Here is a 16949-nt window from a genome sequence, read left to right as displayed (position 1 = left end):
GTAATGTTATAGTAATTGTTACAGTAATGTTATATTAAGGTTATAGGTTATAATTTCATGTATATAGTTATGAGGCTGAAAATGTATCCTCATGGCTTAAAGTAAGCCCATGCAAAAACTCTCCAAGAACAGAGAGGCAGTTCACACCTCGTCAGGGCATGGATGGGACAAACCCAGCCCAGCCTCACAGGAACAATGGACACTGGCTTAGGCAGCAACAAAAGAATCTGTTAAACGCTCGAGGGAGTCACCCCCTTCCTTTGGGCAGTTTGGGACTGCAATGAGGTAATGCTTACCTGACTCTGAAGGGGCAGGGGGGCAAAGCCAAGAGGAAAGAAAGGACATGATAAAAGGGAGAGACATTTTGCCATGCTCTCTCTCTTCCACCTACATCTTCAGACACCACCACCATCAAGCAACTGAACCACTGATCAAAGGAGAGAGCCTGGCTGAAGAGCCAGCCTGTGATGAAAAGCATCGAAGTTTGTAAGGACAGTGAAAGTGTTAAGATCAGCTTAGAATGCATTTTGCTTTTATTTCATTTGACCAAATCTGACTAGTTATGCTTTGACTTATAATCACTTCTATGCACCCATCACAGGACTGCTTTGCGCTAGATGCTGTACAAACACAGAACAAAGAGGCAGCCCCTGCCCCAGAGAAATTACAGTTTAAGGCCACATCTATACCAGGAATAAGGTTTGTGTTTTAACCCACTAGCTAGTCTCTGGGGTTGACCTGGACCAATGATCACAAGCTAACCCTACAACTATCCCATCATCTCTTCTAGGGGTGGAAAATCCTGATGCCATTGAAGTCAAGGGCCACAATTGCACCCTAGGATTTTAACACCTTAAAAAGAAAGCCCCCCCCCACACACACACACCCTGGTTTCCCAGGGAAGACAAGGCAGCTTACTGGCACACAGCGCCTAGCACAATGGGGCCCTGACTCACGACTGGAGCTCCTAGGTGCTGCAGCAAAACAGAATAAGAGGCGTCACTGTTGCTGGGGCTGGGGACAGTGCTATTCCAGGGCCACAAGCCATCGACTGGGGAGACGACGGAAGCTGGGTTTGTTAGGACCGTTTCTACAGAGGCCTGGGGCACGTGCATTCCTGACCCTGCCTCAGCCAGCCGAAGCACTCTGCCAGATCTCCCTCTTCTCCCCACTTCATTTCTAGGCAGTTTTCGCTCCTCTGAAATGTTGTCCCAGGTCAGTGGGGAGGGACTGTCCCTCCCCAGCCCCGGATCCTGCAGCTCAACCCCCAGGACCTGGCAGAGACCCAGGCCCAACAACAAGGTGAGAAGCTGCTAAATGAGCAGGGCTGGCCCAAGCCCAGTTACTGGAGTCTGACTATTTAATTCACTGCCTGCCACTGTGTCCATTTCAGGAGGAAATGGACAGAGCAGCAGCCAGGCAGGGCAGGGCGGGGGGGGGGGGGGGGGGGGCTGTGCTGGGGAGTCAGCGCCAGGGATGGAGGGAGCAGGGTGTTGCTACCTGATGAGCAAGGGGGCCCCCTTCACCAGAACCTGCCCCCCACATTGCTTCAACACCATGGCAACTCCCCCCAGCCTCCCAGCACTGGTCCCCAGCTCCCACCAGCCTCCCGCGGCTGGTCCCCACGGATCTCCACCCTGCAGCATCCCTCCGGAGATCCCTCTAGCCTCCCTCCCACCACTGATCCTCCCCACCAGCCTCCCCACACTGGTCCCCATGGATCTCCACCCCGATCCGCCTAGCATCCCTCCCCCTGGCCTCTTCCCACTGGTCCCCACTGACCCTCACTCCCCCACAGCTGTGCCCAGCTCCCACCAGCCTCCCCCAGGGATCTCCACCCCCCAGCATCCCTCCAGTGATCCCTCTAGCCTCCTTCCCCCCACTGACCCTCCCCCCATCAGCCTCCCCTCACTGGTCCCCACCGATCTCCACCCCCCAGCATCCCTCCGCGGATCCCTCTAGCCTCCCTCCCCCCAGTGACCCTCCCTGCCAGCCTCCCCTGCACTGGTCCCCACTTGACCCTCACTCCCCCCACTGATCCCCACAGATCTCCACCCCGATCCCCTAGCCTCCCTCCCCCCCATCCCCACTGATCCTCACTCCCCACTCCCCCCCCAGCCTCCCCCCACTGGTCCCCAGCTCCCGCCAGCCTCCCCCCCACGGATCTCCACCCCCAGCATCCTTCCAGTGATCCCTCTAGCTTCTCTTCCCACACTGGTCCCCATGGATCTCCACCCCCCAGCACCCCTCGGCTAATCCCTCTGGCCTCCCCCACACACACTAGTCCCCACAGATCTCCACCCCTGATCCCTCTAGCCTCCCTCCCCCCACGGATCTCCACCCCCCCACCCCGCTTCCCTCCGCTGATCCCGTGCCAGCGAATTACCCCGACAGGCGCCGCCGGCTCCGCTCCGAGCTCCGGACGCGGGGAGGCGATCAGGCGATGGGGGCACCGGGCAAAAGCGCCGCCGGGGCATCCCTGTTATGAAGCGCGGCGGGGCGGGGCCAGGAGGGGGCGTCTCCCTGCCGTGGGTGGCACCCGGGGGGGAGCGACTCCCCTTCCCGCAGGTGGGCCGGGGCCGCCCGCCTGCGCCCCGCGGGGAGGCACCGGGACCCGGCCGGCGCGGAAAGCTCCGGTGCCCCCCGGATCGACCAGCCACCCGCGCCCCCGGCCCGCTGGCGGCAGAGCCCAGGCACGAACCGGACCGAGAGCCCTCTGGCCGGAGCCCCCCCCCCCCCCCCCCCCCGCCCCAGCGGCACAAAGCCCCGGCGAGTAAAGCCAGGCCCCCGCCCCGCGCTCCGGCTCGGAGAAAGGGGCCAAGCCGTCCCCCTCCTTTCGGAAGCTGGGCCGCAGGGCACGGGAGAAGGGCAGCACGGAGTCTGTGCCCGCTGCCAAGCCCTGCTCACGCCTGGCCGGCTCAGCGCTCCAGCGGCCGGGCAGGGGCGCGCGAGGAAGACCGCTCAGCACATGGGCAGCAGCTGCCCGGCCTCAGTTCTCAAACTGGTGAAGGTGACAGATTCCTACCAAAGACCAACTCCTTTGCTTGAAGGCTGATCTGTTTGCTCTGGGATCCAAAGGTCAGGGGCTATTATTACTGGGCCTATTTTGGGACCCTTCTACCCGGGGTGACCGCGGCTTATTCCCCTGAACAGAACCGTCTCCGGTACCTTGTGCTCCTCCGCTGGCCTTGTAGCCACCCCTTGTCTCTCATCTGGTGATGGCTGGCTCTGGGGGCAGCTCCTACCTTATGTCCGGGGACAGCACCACAGGGCCCGGATTCCCGACTGAGGGCATAATGTACATAATGACCAGCAGCGACTCTAGCAATGGGAAAATACTTACAGACCATCCACCTGGGACACAGGAAAATAGATTTCAGAGTAACAGCCGTGTTAGTCTGTATTCGCAAAAAGAAAAGGAGTACTTGTGGCACCTTAGAGACTAACCAATTTATTTATTTGGTTATTTATTTGGCTCATGCTCAAATAAATTGGTTAGTCTCTAAGGTGCCACAAGTACTCCTTTTCTTTTTACAGGAAAATAGAGATTTTGACATACACCCCCCCCTGCCAGCTCTCTGGCGAACAGAATGGGGGGGGGGGTGTATCATGGTGTGTGTGCATATCACTAAGTGTATGTGCCCTCATTATTCTCCCTGGACTGGCACAATCGTTTTTAACCCAAATGCATTGCTAATTGACATGGAAAATAGTAACACTCCCTACTCATAGAGCAGTTTCCTGCTGAGAGTCCCAGAGATTCATGAATTGTTGTCCTTTCACATGGATTGTCACAGGGGACAAGGATTATTAGCCTGACAGAAAGTTTAAGGCCTAAATTTTCTAGAGGCCATTCATTTTGGATGGCCAACATTAGATAGGGCTTGACTTCCTGCGATGCCAGGCACTACCAGCTCCCACTGGAGTGGTGGGCCGCTGTCAAACAGCTGCTCCCCCAATCTCTGCTCACAATCCAGGCTCCACCCACATCTAAAATGAGATTGTAGATTGTGCAACTCCTCACAGTACCACCAGGCAAGATTTTTATACCTTGCGCACCACTGTGGTATCTGCTCATCCCTCCTCTTCCATGCATGCTGAGATCACCAGTGTAATAGTAAACAACACAGACGTGTAATTTGCCATCATTAGTCTTTGGAGTTAACACATCAAGTGAAGTGAATAGGTGCTGTTTCAGATGTCAGCCTTGCCGTTTTAGGCTCTCTCTGCAGACATCACTGCAAGTGTTTACACCTAATTCACAGTTTGGAGGCATGCTTCATGGCCACAGAACACTGCAGAAAGCTTAGATTCTGGACCACAAGATACAGTCACCAGGAAAAGGTACCAGGAGTCAGGACAATTTAACCCCTGAGTTGTTGGTGCTCAGCACCAGGCCTTAGATGTCTTAAGTTGGTCAAAATAAAGACACTCAAAATTAGTGTCTACTTTTGAAAATTTTAGCCTTCAGTGACTTGTCCACGGTTGCACAGTGGATCTGTGGCAGACTTGGGAATAAAGCCCAGATTATCTGAGTCCCACTCCTCTGCTTTGGGCAAGTCACAAATCTCTCTATGCCTCAGTTTCCCCACCGGTAAAATGAGAATATCTCTGTAAAGCACTTTGATAGCTATGCATCACATGTGCTATTTACGTATTACTTAAATATCTGTAAAATGGGAATACCATCCTTAAGACACTGAGATCTATGGAGGAAAAGTGCTAGGTTTTATTATCAACCTCAAACCCACTCTTCCTTGGCTATCCAAGCCCATAGATTCTTCCCCTTTCTCCTAGCTGAATATGCACCTGTCTGCGCCCCAGAGGCATCCTTTGACGGAGAACATAACTCACCAGTTATTAAACAGCTGACAGCCCGCCGGATTATTTATTCCCCCTGTGTACGAAGTGTCACTAGCGACTGCTTTCCTCATTACAGAAACCTCTTGAAGATAAATGCAACTGACAACCCAGCCCTTCTTGTTCTCTGCTGCAAGGAACATGGCAGCCCTGCGCCCTCTCCCATTAGCCCTGGTAAACTGCTGTTACCGTTGGTCATTGTCAGCCAGCACAGCACAATTGCTGGGATGCTGGTGTAAGGGCCTGCAGGCTAGGGATTTCTCCATGAGAAGGCAGCAGCACCGGGCTATTCTGCAATGACACAGGACATTGCTGATGACAACAAGGAAATACCTTCCCATTGGGGTAAACCCTGACTAGCTCCAGCGTGCAAACCCTGGTTTGCCCTTGTCTGCACTTAGGTGGGGAGGGGGTCGGGGGGGGGTAGGTGCAGCGATGCTGAGTGCTGGAGACCAATGGTTCCTGCCTGGCAGTCTGTGCTGCCCAACATCACGGCATGGGCTGCAACCACAGTAGTGAGTTGAGGCCCAGGTAGTTGCAGTGACAGGGTAGCACACGTGGGGTACTTTGGTTGTGGTTTTGGCCCCTGCCCCTAGCTAAGCAGAGAGGCCAAGGGACTGAATGGGCCTCTGAAATTGAGCTCTAAGTTCTCACCTTATAGGTGATACCTTCTAGGTCAGTGGCCAGGCGAGAACATGAGGCCACACATGGGAAGTTTGCTTTGCCCCGGCTATGATGTCCCTCTTCCCCAGACAACTCCAGCCTCCAGGGACGTCAATCAGGCACCTTTCACCGGCACTGACTGCACTGTAGTATCTTTCAAATCAAACAAGGAACTAAATCAAATGTCCATGGAGCAAAAGCAATGTCCCTTTACGGCATGAAATATTGACAAGAATGTCCCCAGGGACAAGCCCAGCTTCCTGCCACTCTCTGCCAGCAAAGGGCCTTGCAGACTACATCTTCAGCTATCTTCCAACAACCAGCTAACATAATTGGGAAGTCTTTAGGGAGATGGCATCTTGATGCCTGACTGATGAGCCCCAGACAGTGCAGTTAATTTCCCATGCTCTTAGTTTTCCACTTAACCACAATCTGGTGCACCAGACGCATCAGGAAACGAGGCCTCTTCTGAACCAATACTAATAATACCACCTAGCTCTTATCACCAGTAGATCTCAAAGCACACTGCAAAGCACATTATCCCCATTTAACAGATGGAGAAATTGAGGAACAGTGACTTGCCCACCGTCACGCAGCAGTCCAGTGGCACAAGTGGGAGAACCCAACTCTCCTGAGTCCCAATCCAGTGCACAATCCCCTAGGCAACAGCAGGTCCAGGACTCACGCTGCCATGGGGAGGTTGAGGGAAATGCCCAGTTCCCTTTTGAAAATAAAGCAGGAAATTCCCAGGTTAAGAATTTAGCCTTCAGTCACCCCTAGGAACATCTGTTTGATCCATTTGGCCAATCCCTTAGACCCAAGATGGTACAGTGCATGCTGGGATCTGCAGGCTCTGCAGATTTTCCCTTTGTATTGGAGAGGAGAGCAACTTCCCCCTGTTCTGTTTTGGGCAAAATTAGGTATGTGGCACCCATGTTCCCAGCACATTGGAAAGCTTGGGTTCCCCCGAGACAGAGGGCTTTCCCCACAGCTGAATGCAGCGACCTCTGGAACATGGCAACCTCTGTTGTCCCAGCAACACACCATCAGCAAGGTCTAGAAGAGGGAGTGGTGAACGAGAGAAACCCTCCCCACACTACAAATGATTGCAGTCACATTGAATCCCTGCCCTTGAGGGCTGCGAGATTAGGGGGTCAGATGAGGTTATCAGGCACAATGCATCACACGGGGGTCTTGGTGGTGGTTTTGCGGGGGCAGGGGGGGGGTAGGTGGGTCAGGTGACTGGGAAAAAGGGAGGCATTTGCAGCAGCAAAGCCACTGGTTTCATTCAAATGGCTCCAGCTGACGCAGGATCAAGCCTGTCCCATGTAAGCTCGAAACTTCCCAGCTCCCACCAAGCCGGACAGCTGCACAGGGCCAGGGACACATCACAAGGGGGCGTTTTGAAATCCAAACAGTCCTCTCATGACTGGGTCGCTTGACTTCAAAGAACACGGCCTCCTCCCCGCTTAGCAGGGACGCTGGGGAACTGGGAGCCAGTGCTGTGTGAGACTCGGCACATCGCAAAGCCCAGGCCAGGGCCAGCAGCACAACTGAGTAGAGCCTTGCAAGCCCCCGAACCTGCTGGGAACTGATCCCAGGTGTCAGCTTTGGGTGGGGGCTGAAAACAACCTGAGCGACCCTCTTGGGCTTGGGTCGTCCCAGATCACCTCCTGCCCAGGGCCCGGGGGGTCAGCTGGTGCCCAGCTCCTGCAGCTGCAGAGGGAGAGAGCCGGCGAGTCACTGCAGCCTCTCCCTCCGCAGCCCACACAGCGCAGCTGGCAGGAGCTGGGCATGCAGCTGCCACCACTGCGCTCAGCCCCTGCAGGCATGAGGCGGACAGAGACTGTTTGCGGGCACAGGGAACTGGCAGCGCTCCCCAGACGAAGCCCCAAGGACGAGGCAGTGGGAGTGGTGCTGCTGACGCAGGTCTGGGTCAGGTCTGAAAATAATGCCACCCTCTGGGGTCAGGTTCAGGGTATCGGAGCTCAGGTCACGCTCTAAAAGGGGGCCTGGCCTGAGCAGACCGAGCACCAGGTAGGTCAACGCAAAGCACCAGGCACAAAGCGGGCAAAGGGCCTTTGTGTTTGCAGGGCAGCTCTGCACACTACCAGCTCTAGCAGAGCCACTGCAGGGATTGGTCTTTCCCTGCAGCCCCTTCACCCCAGGGCTTGGCCCAGCCAACCTCCATGGACGCTCTATCGTCCTGTGTGCAATTTCCAGGCATCCTGTCTCTTCTGGAGCCTGAGCCGATACTGCCGCAGCCAACAGGCATCTTTCCATTGACTCAAATGAGTGGGGATCAGGCCCACAATGAGCGCGCTCTCTGGGTAGGTATGAGATGTCCAAACACCTTCTCTTTATGGGGAGCTCCCTCATTCAGATGGTCCCAACTTGACCCCTTGATGATCCTAAGAGGTCCCCAGAGCAGGAACTCCTTCTGCTGAACTGTCTGTGTGCTCCTGATATTGCTAAGGTAACAAACAAGAAGTGGGGAGGATACTCTTGCTCCATCACACAAACCCAGTTATTTCGAATAACCATCGCAGGTCACCTCTACACAGGACCCAGCTCCCCCTCGCTGGTGCTGAGCACACAGCTAGTGCAGAAGTCAGTGCCACCAGCACTGTGAGCAAACAGCCCTGCGCCCTCTGACCTGACGTGGGGGCCCTCTCCAGAAACAGAGATAAAGATCACTGAAAGGAGAGAGGATCTTTGTATCTCCAGATCCCATCTGTTCTTGCAGCTTATTCCCACCCTGAGGTTATAACTGCACCTAGGGCCTGATCCTGCATCTACCGCGGTCACTGACACAGCTCTCATTGGTTTCAGTAGTACAGGATCAAGCTGTGAGATACGCGACGACTGGTGCCCTGTCACTGCCACAGGTGAATAACTTTGGGCAAGTCATCAGGGCTTAATTCATGCCAGGGCTGAGCCTTGGCACCTCTAGGCTTGGCAGTTCCCAGCCCCAGCACCTCTAGGCCTGCTGCATCAGTTATGAACATAAAAAATAAAAATTGCTTGAGCCCCGGCACCGCTATCATTACAAATTAAGCACTGCAAGTCACTCACCTCCCTGTGCCTCAGTTTCCCCATCTATAAAATGGAGACAGATGACATTGCCCTCCATTGTAAAGCGCTTTGAGATCTACAGATGAAAAGCACTGTATAGGCACTAGGTGGTGTTATTACCATCGTAATCTCCAAAGCCAATGGGGATGCCTGGAATGGAGGATACGAATGAGAAAATGGGTCAGATCCTGCCCCACTGAGTTCAGCAACAGCTGGTTGCTGGGACTGAGAGCAGAGTCAGGCCCCAAGCTCCAGTCCGAAATCTGAAGCGCCATCATGCAGTGCAGAAGGACGATGCCCTCAAACAACATGACTGTTTTACTCACAAAATCATCTTTATTTGGTACAAAACCAGAAATAAATAAGTGTGCCGAGAAACCAGTTTGATTATAACAAAGACTGACCATGAGGGAACTAACCTTTTAATATGTGGTTAGCAACAAACCCTTCAGCCCTGGAACTCCCTTCCCAGGCCTCCCACATCAGCTCGGTGGCTTTTTAAACATCTGCCTCACCCAGCACTGTGCAGTGTGTGCTTGGCCTCGGGATGGCTACCGGACCTGTGCAACGCTAGCAAACCTCTGCACCACTTCCAGAGCTGCAATGTGCATCTCAGCTCTCCGAGCAGTATGCACCTGAGCACTCAATGCGTGGACAGGGCACGGGATGGGGACTCAGGAGACCTGCGGTTCTGTCCCTGATATGGGCACTGATCTGCTGGTGACCTCTCTGGGCCTCCATTTCCTCTCCCACCCTTGAGCAATGGGGCTGTGATCTCAGATGGGGTCTCTAGGTGCTACCCCGATACAAATGGAAAAGAACAGTAATGGCCTGGTGTCTCCAGTGTCTGTCTCAGGCGAGTCACAGGCTCCGTGATTCCACCTGAGAGCCAAAAGCCAAGGAGATTAACAGCCGCTGGGGCGGTTTCCCCTCCCAGGTTCTCGGTATCTCAGCTCTGATTGCCCTCAAGACCATGTAGGCAGCTCTGTTTGCTTAAAAGCCGCACGTGATAGCAGGTCCAAGGACAACCCCATGTTGCAAGAGACTAATAGCACCTGATGTTTACAACCCCTCACCCCTCCACCACTGCTGAACACTGGATGAACCAGGGCCTCAAGCCCATGCTCCTCTGCTGAGCTAGTAGGTGAGGTGATGGGTACAATGTCCAGACAACGAGAGGTCAGCATTTGCAGGCCTCCAAACTGCCTTGGCACCATCCCACGGGGTCAAGGCAATTTCACTCACCAAGGGATTGAGCCATAGGGCTGGGAGTAGGGTTGCCAAATATTGGTTGGGCATATTGGAGGTTTCATCACGTGACACCATCTTTAAATTAAAGATTAATCTTTAATTCCTGGAGACTCCGGGACAATCCAGGAGGGTTGGCCACCCTAGCTGGGAGCCAAGGGAGGGGAGTTTTACAGGATCATGGGGAACCTCTTGCAGGGCACTGAACTGATGGCAGGCAATGGGGCTTGGGGATTCTAGGGAGACACACAGGGGACAAAGGAAGAAGCGCATGTCAGACTGAGCTGATGCCACGTACGGGAGATGGAATCAGGAACAGAAGGAGAAGGAGACAATGTCTGGTGGGGTTTGGGGCGTGGGATCAGCATCTTCTCCCGTCCTCTGCCCATTCCCAGCGCCCCCTCGCTGCCATTAGTAGGGGTAGGGTGAGACGGAAATGAGGATGAGGAAGACGCTCCGTGCCCGCTGCTCGCCGTGAGCCAGGGCCTGCACCTTCAGCCGATAGACGCCGGCAGTGTGGAGTGGGTGCAGTGTGGAGAGGACCCCCCGGCCTCTCTCGTCCCGGAGGGCGAAGGGGCTGCCCGGGCCCTGTTCCAGCAGAGTGAAGACAGTGCGGTTCTGCAGGAGGCTCCCCTGGGAAGAGGCAGTGAGCTGGACAACGTCGTGGCCAGCCGGGATGCCAAAGGGCAGCGTGAGAAGCTCGTACTGCAGAGTGAAGGGGCCTCCAGGGCTGCGGCGGAAGCACACTCTGCACGAGAACGGGCAGAGGACGTGGGTGAGAGCGGTGAGGAGCGGCAGCATGATCTGAGCCTCGGGCTAGCAGCCAGGACTCCTGGGTTCTAAGCCTGGACAGCCTTGGACAAGTCACTGAGCCAGTCTGTGCCTCAGTTCCCCCACCAGGGAAAGGGCAGGGGGAGGGTCAGACTTGGCAAGTCTCAGCACTTTAACTCTTCAAAGTGCTAAATATCATTAATGTACTGAAATGGACATGTGCCAGTCCAGGCCCACTGGTGTTACACCCAGGACCTGACCACCCCCACAACCTGGCAGCAGAGCTGAGAAGAGCATTGGCAGGTTGGTCACGCCAGGAGAAGAGGAACAGCTGCCCCACTTGGGTACAACCCCCTTCCAAAAGAACTTCTCCCCCCCTCCCCACCTTACCCTGGGCTGGAGCCTCTCCTATAGCCTGTGGGGCAGGGCGTATCCAGGCACTGGGAGCCTCCCCGCGTGTTAAAGCACACCTGGCTCGGGTTGCAGTGAATCCTCCTCTCTGCACATTCATCTATGTCTGCAGAGGAGAAAGGAGGGGGGGAGTGAGGACAGACAGGTGCTCAACGGGGCCCAGGCTCTGCTGCTGGGGGATCCTGCTCGTTGTATCACACCCCTCTGTGCATTCAGGTGAGCAGCTGCGCCCTGGAGAGCTCCTCCATTTTACCTGCTGGGTGAGCTGCAGAGTCTGGTGGCAGCAGGCACCCGCCCAGGGCACCCACCCAGTTACTAACATGCCCCCAAAGCAGACCGTGCATGACCATACTGCACATGGGTCCAGGAAGTAACAGAGCCACACAGGAGCGCCACAGCAATTCCTGAGCAATGGCTTGGCAGAGGGGGCAGGAGGACCATGGCCCTGTGGACTAGTGGCCTGAGGCCAGGCATAGGCACCAGGAGGTCCCAAGTTCTAAGTCTGGCTCTGCCACCACCATGCAGTGTGTCCCTTGGGCAAGTCACATCACCTCTGTTTCCTGCTCCATGGATTGGTGGCAGTGATACTAAGCTGCGAGCGCCATTTGTGAGGTGTAGGAATTTAATGGGCCAGATCCGGCCCTGGCCTAGCTCCGTTGACTTCCCTACAATGATGCCCCTTTGCTTGGGAGATGAGAAGTGCAGCACCAATGCAGGCACTGTGGGGAGCCTGGCAGCTGGGTGGGGATTTTGCTGGCGCAGCCAGAGACAGATGTGAAATCCAGGCTTTAGAAAGGGAGATTAGGGCTTACAGTATCGAAGTGGCAGGGAGGGATGGACGGACACACACGCTATGTAACCGACTCCTGAACAGCACGCACTGACCCCGGCAGGTTTCCCCATTGGGCAGCAGCCGGTAGCCAGCTGGGCATAAGCACTGGTAGCTGCCCTCCGTGTTCCTGCACTCGTGTTGGCACAGGTTCCGCACCTGACATTCGTCAAGATCTGTGTAAAGAGAAGGGAGGGGAAGAGAGGAGAGATTCCGAGTCCGGCACACTGCAATGCACTGCTGTGCCCTCCACCCCCAACCCCGAGGGGCAACCCCAGCCCCACATGCAGCATGACCCTGCCCCTATGCCTTCAATGCACAGCCACCATGGTGCACAGTGCCATTGAAACAACCCTGCAAAGGCGTAAGGCCCCGGCAAGTGCTCCCATTTACCCACCCTCCGGGGGAGATGTGGCCCAGGGAAGCCCCACTCCAGCCCCATGGGGGACCAAAGGCCTCGGCCCCAGAGAGACCAATTGTATGGGGGAGCAGGTAGAGCCACAGAATGGCTGGCACAGTGGGGAGGAAGAAGGGAAGTAGGAGTGAGGAGAGTGGGTTATAAGACGGGCTATTCCCTTTAGGCCCTGGTGGGCACCCAGATCCTGCATGACCCTTCTGTCAGCCCACAACCTCTCTGTCGATGCTGGCACGCAGAGCGCCTGCTTGCACCAGCGGCTTTTGCAACACGGACACTTGTTCATCGGGAACTGGATTGATGGCACCAACCCCTGCCCCCCCAGGCAGCCAGCAGGTGCCGCAAGCTTTCAGTTGTCCCCCAGCTAGGCTGGAGTTGGGCCTGTTCCAGCTGCATCGCTCCAAGGCTCCCCCTCTCTGGAGTGACAAGGGTCAGCAGCACGTGGCCTTACCAGTGCAAAGTCCATTGCGCCTGGTGAATCCTGACGGGCACTGGGCCTGGCTGCCGGGGCTCAGGGCGTTACCAGACTGGCCGAAGGAGAACCAGGTGTAATAGCCTCCCCCGGGCGATCGGCCACTTGGTCTGAGCCACTGCAGACGGGTCCTTCTGTTGCTGACACGCGTCACGTTCCCTCCTGCCTTCTCCGGCCCAGCACAAGACTTGCCATCCCCACGTAAGGCCTCCCCAGGTGGGCACAGGCATCTGTAACTGCCCTGGAGGTTGCGGCACTGGAAAGCACATGGCGGAGGTACCCGTTGGCATTCGTTTATGTCTGATACAGAGAGAAAAGCCAGCGTGAGTAACAGAGCCCAGCTTTCTGGGGCAGAAGCCGCGCTGGCTAATGGCTAGAGCAGGAAATAGGAACCCAGAATTCCTGGGCTCTGTTCCCTGGCTCTGGGAAGCAGAGTTGTCTCCTGGTTAGAGTGGGGGGAACCGGGAGTCAGGACTCCTGGGTTTCTATTCCTGGCTCTGCCACTAACATGCTGCGTGACCCTGAACAAGTCACTGCACCAGCTACAGCTTAGTATCCCCACCTACGAAGTGAAGATAACACTTCTTGATTCCCACCACCACAGAAGGCTTGTAAGGGTTAATGAATGATCCTGAGGCGAAGGGCAGGGGACAAGGTCCAGCGCAAAGCATTCACACCCACCACCCCCTGCACCCAAACACCCGCCTCCTGCAAGGTTTGAAGCTTCACTGGCAGCCTCCCCCAGATCCATGCCTGGCAACTCTCCTTCCCCCCTGCTCTCACCAGGGGGCGCTCTCGCTGGGCAGCGGGAGAGCAGGCGGCTCCCTCTACAGGTGACAGCATGAAAGGGACTGGGCAGAGGAGAGCTGTGTCGGGAGAGAACTAGCTGCCTTACTCCAGCAGCCACCTGGGGGCTCGAGACCCGTCTCCGGACTTGTCACAGAGCGAGTCAGTATCGGAGTCTGGAATTGAACCCAGGAGTCCTGAGGCCCACCCCCACTCTCCTGCTCGAACCAGCAGAAATGCTACCTCTCCCTGCTTTTCTCATTGCATGGCAAAGGCTGGCAGGTCTGTGTTACCCAAGCAGGGTCGGCCGGTGCCCTGGGTCCTGTAACCGCGGGGACACGTGCACCGGTGCCCGCCGACGGTGTTCACACAGATCTGGTTGTAGCGACAGGCGTGGGATCCCTCCGCGCACTCGTCCAGATCTGTGGGGAGAACGAGAGGAGAGGTCCCCCGGCGAGCAAGTCCCCACACAGCAGCTAAAGCAGAGGTGGGCAATATGGCCCGCGGGCCACATCCAGCCTGCGGGACCATCCTGCCCAGCCCCTGAGCTCCTGGCCGGGGAGGCTAGCCCCCGGCCCCTCCCCCGCAGCGACACCACCAGCGCTCTGGCCCGCCGCTCCTGCTGGGCAGTGCGGGTGGCGTGGCTGGCTCCGGCGGGGCTGCGAGCTCCTGCTGCTCTGAGCAGCATGGTAAGGGGGCGGGGAGCGGGGGGGTTGGGTAAGGGGCAGGGGTCCTGGAAGGCAGTCAGGGGACAGGGAGCAGGGGGCGGTTGGATGGGGCCGAGGTTCGGGGGGGGGCAGTCAGGGGATGGGGAGCAGGGGCAGTTGGATAGGCGTGGGAGTCCTGGGGGGCCTGTCAGGGGGCAGGGGTGTGGATAGGGGTCAGGGGGGCGGATAGGGGTCAGGGGGGCACTCAGGGGACAGGGAGCGTTGGATAGGGGGTGGGGTCCCGGGCGGGGCAGGGGGGGCCCAGGAGGGGGCGGTCAGGAGACAAGGAGCAGGGGGGTTGGATGGGTAGGGGGTTCTGAGGGGAGCAGTTAGGGGGTGGAAAGTGGGAGGGGGCGGGGGCCAGGCTCTTTGGGGAGGCACAGCCTTCCCTACCCAGCCCTCCATACAGTTTCGCAACCCCGATGTGGCCCTCAGGCCAAAAAGTTTGCCCACCCCTGAGCTAAAGCCATGGCCCCTCCTCGTGCATCATGGGCTGAGATTCCAGGAGACCACTGACCCCTTGTCACTGCCTGGGACCCCTCTTGTGTCCAGCCTCCTGATCCGCTTTGGCCTGTACTGAGCACGGGGCCGATCGAGGGCTCCCTGGCTGGGCTCACTGAGACTAACTCCCCTCTCCGCTAAGGGGGACCCCAGGTGGGGCAGGATGGGAGGAGCTGGCCCTGCAGCTTCCCCGTCCCACAAGGCAGAGGACTCATCCCTGGGCTGTTCATCCAGCCTCCGGCACAGGCTGGAATGCCCCGCTGGAGAGCCTTAGGGAAGGAGTGCGAGCCAGGCGATGTCCCTCCCCATGGGCCGGGCAGGAGAGCCCAGGGGCCATTACCTTCACACCCCACTCCATCCACGGCCGGCCGGAAGCCAGCCCTGCAGTGCGTCAGACACCGATAGGCTCCCGCCAGGTTCGCACACTGCTGCTCCGGGCGGCAGGCATGGGTGCCCTGCGCACACTCGTCTACATCTGCAGAGAGAGCCGACCGTCAGTGTAGCTGCCTCACCCCCTCGCCCATGGAGCCTGGCAGCAGGGGGGCTTCTGGGGCCAGGTCACCTCCAAAAGAAACCCTCTGCCCCCCTCTCTGCAGGGAGGCCTCCTGCCGGTCTCCTTCCCGTTGGGTAGCATCGATGAAACTGCCAATGGCTGCTTCACAGCATCCTAGGACCCCCAGCCACCGTGCCCTTCGACCTCTGGCCCAGCAGGGTGCACAGACATTCCCGCGCTGGGTGGGGGGGGGGGGTCTTTCCCCCTGAGACGTCCAGAGAAGAAGGATGGACTAGTCTATGGGGCAGCCCCCTGCTATGTTCCCCAAGGGAGCTCCCAGGGCCAGACCTGCACGTGTTCCTGTCTCCAGCCTCCTGATATTCCCATGGGCACCCACCAGCCCCAGGGAAAGGGGCCTTCCTCGCTCTGGGGAGAAGGCAGAGGGGGCATCCCCTCCCTCACCTAAGGAGGCTCTGGAGATCCTTCCGCCTGGGATTGCTTGCCCCCATGCAGCGAGGGTGAATTGCTTGTGCTCACACCCAGAGGCTGTCCTGTCCTGGGCCTGCAGCTTCCCCGGGAGGTCAGGCCAATGTTGGGGGGGGAGGGAAGCTGGAGGGTAGCCCCTTCCTTACCTCTGCACTCCCTGCCATCCGGCACCAGGGCGTATCCGGCAGGACAGGCGCAGGAGAAGCTGCCCACGGAGTTGTGGCAGGCATGGGAACAAGGGCTCTTCGCAGCTGCACACTCGTTCCGATCTGGGATGCAGGGAAAAGGAGTTACCGTCCCTTCCCAGCAAGAGCCTGGGGTAGCACGGGCCAGGTACGCCTCTGCTGCCCCCACCCTCAGCACCGAGCCAGGCGAAGCCACGACTGCCGGGGAAGAGGCACCTCAGCAGAGGTTACTGACCCGGAGATCACCCCAGGGCAGCGGGGAAGCAGAAACCAGGCCCTGGGTAACTGCCTCTGGAGAGCTGCCATTGCTGGGGGGAGAGCACAGAGGCTGCATGCACAGACTGCAGCATGTGCTCCAACCTCCCCTCCTGCCCCCATGCAGCACCTCTCCTCACCCTGGCTGGGACGGCTCCCAGGTCTGCACATCTAGTAATGGCCTCTGCCAGCCACAGGGTGCCAGAGCCTCTCCCAGCCAGTGCACACAGGGCCTCCAGCAGCCGGGGGAGGGGATGGCCGCACTGGAGCTGGAGGTCAACTGCAGCCGGTGCTGGGTAGATGTACAAGCGCCAGCTAGTCTGCTGAAAAGAGCAGCCCGGGCGCAGGCAGGCGCAGCCCTGGGGCAGGACTGAACTGGGGTGGCCAGCCCAGCCTGCCACCTGCACCAACACTGCTGTTGTTAGCAGGCTAGCTCAATGAAAGGCAGCATGCCGACGTCTAGCCGCACTGGGAATTACAGGGCCGCGGCACCCCCGGGGACACCAGACACTGAAGACACCCTGGCGTCGAGCAGGGATGGAGAACGGGCCCCAGCCTGAGGGAAGCACATGGCCCACCCCTCAGGAATGGCGCTTACCTATGCAGTACAGCTGCTGCGGGCCCAGTGCAAACCCCTGCGGGCACTGCTCTCCGTTCGCCTCTGTGACAAAGACAAGAAGGCAAGAGAGCCCCGTCAGCACCTCAGTGAGGCAGGGCTCGTGGGGAGCACGGGGGACAGGAGCCCTCGGCACAGCATCACCCAGCTCCCAGGTACGCCAACGGGGAACGGCC

At 57.8% G+C, this 16949-nt stretch overlaps 2 protein-coding genes across 2 annotated transcripts in view; both read right to left on the bottom strand.

The window, feature by feature from the left end:
• The window catches only part of ASS1 (argininosuccinate synthase 1), a 77258-nt gene extending 74738 nt beyond the window's left edge, over nucleotides 1–2520 (bottom strand). The window contains exon 1 of the mRNA XM_048823265.2: nucleotides 2387–2520. The gene's annotated coding sequence lies outside the window, so the exon portion shown is untranslated. The remainder of the gene's footprint in view (nucleotides 1–2386) is intronic.
• A 6392-nt stretch (nucleotides 2521–8912) lies between these two features.
• Nucleotides 8913–16949, bottom strand: part of HMCN2 (hemicentin 2) — a 107576-nt gene continuing 99539 nt past the window's right edge. The window contains exons 89-96 of the mRNA XM_075120309.1: nucleotides 16756–16818; nucleotides 15864–15986; nucleotides 15079–15213; nucleotides 13824–13952; nucleotides 12724–13044; nucleotides 11914–12033; nucleotides 11008–11134; nucleotides 8913–10594 (exon numbers count right to left, since the gene is read on the bottom strand). Coding sequence (XP_074976410.1) covers nucleotides 10258–10594; nucleotides 11008–11134; nucleotides 11914–12033; nucleotides 12724–13044; nucleotides 13824–13952; nucleotides 15079–15213; nucleotides 15864–15986; nucleotides 16756–16818 — 1355 coding nt within the window. The 3' untranslated portion in view covers nucleotides 8913–10257. The remainder of the gene's footprint in view (nucleotides 10595–11007; nucleotides 11135–11913; nucleotides 12034–12723; nucleotides 13045–13823; nucleotides 13953–15078; nucleotides 15214–15863; nucleotides 15987–16755; nucleotides 16819–16949) is intronic.

This window comes from Caretta caretta, chromosome 16 (assembly GCF_965140235.1).
Source record: "Caretta caretta isolate rCarCar2 chromosome 16, rCarCar1.hap1, whole genome shotgun sequence".
Taxonomy (NCBI): Eukaryota; Metazoa; Chordata; order Testudines; family Cheloniidae; genus Caretta; species Caretta caretta.
This window is presented reverse-complemented; position numbering and strand designations above follow the sequence as displayed.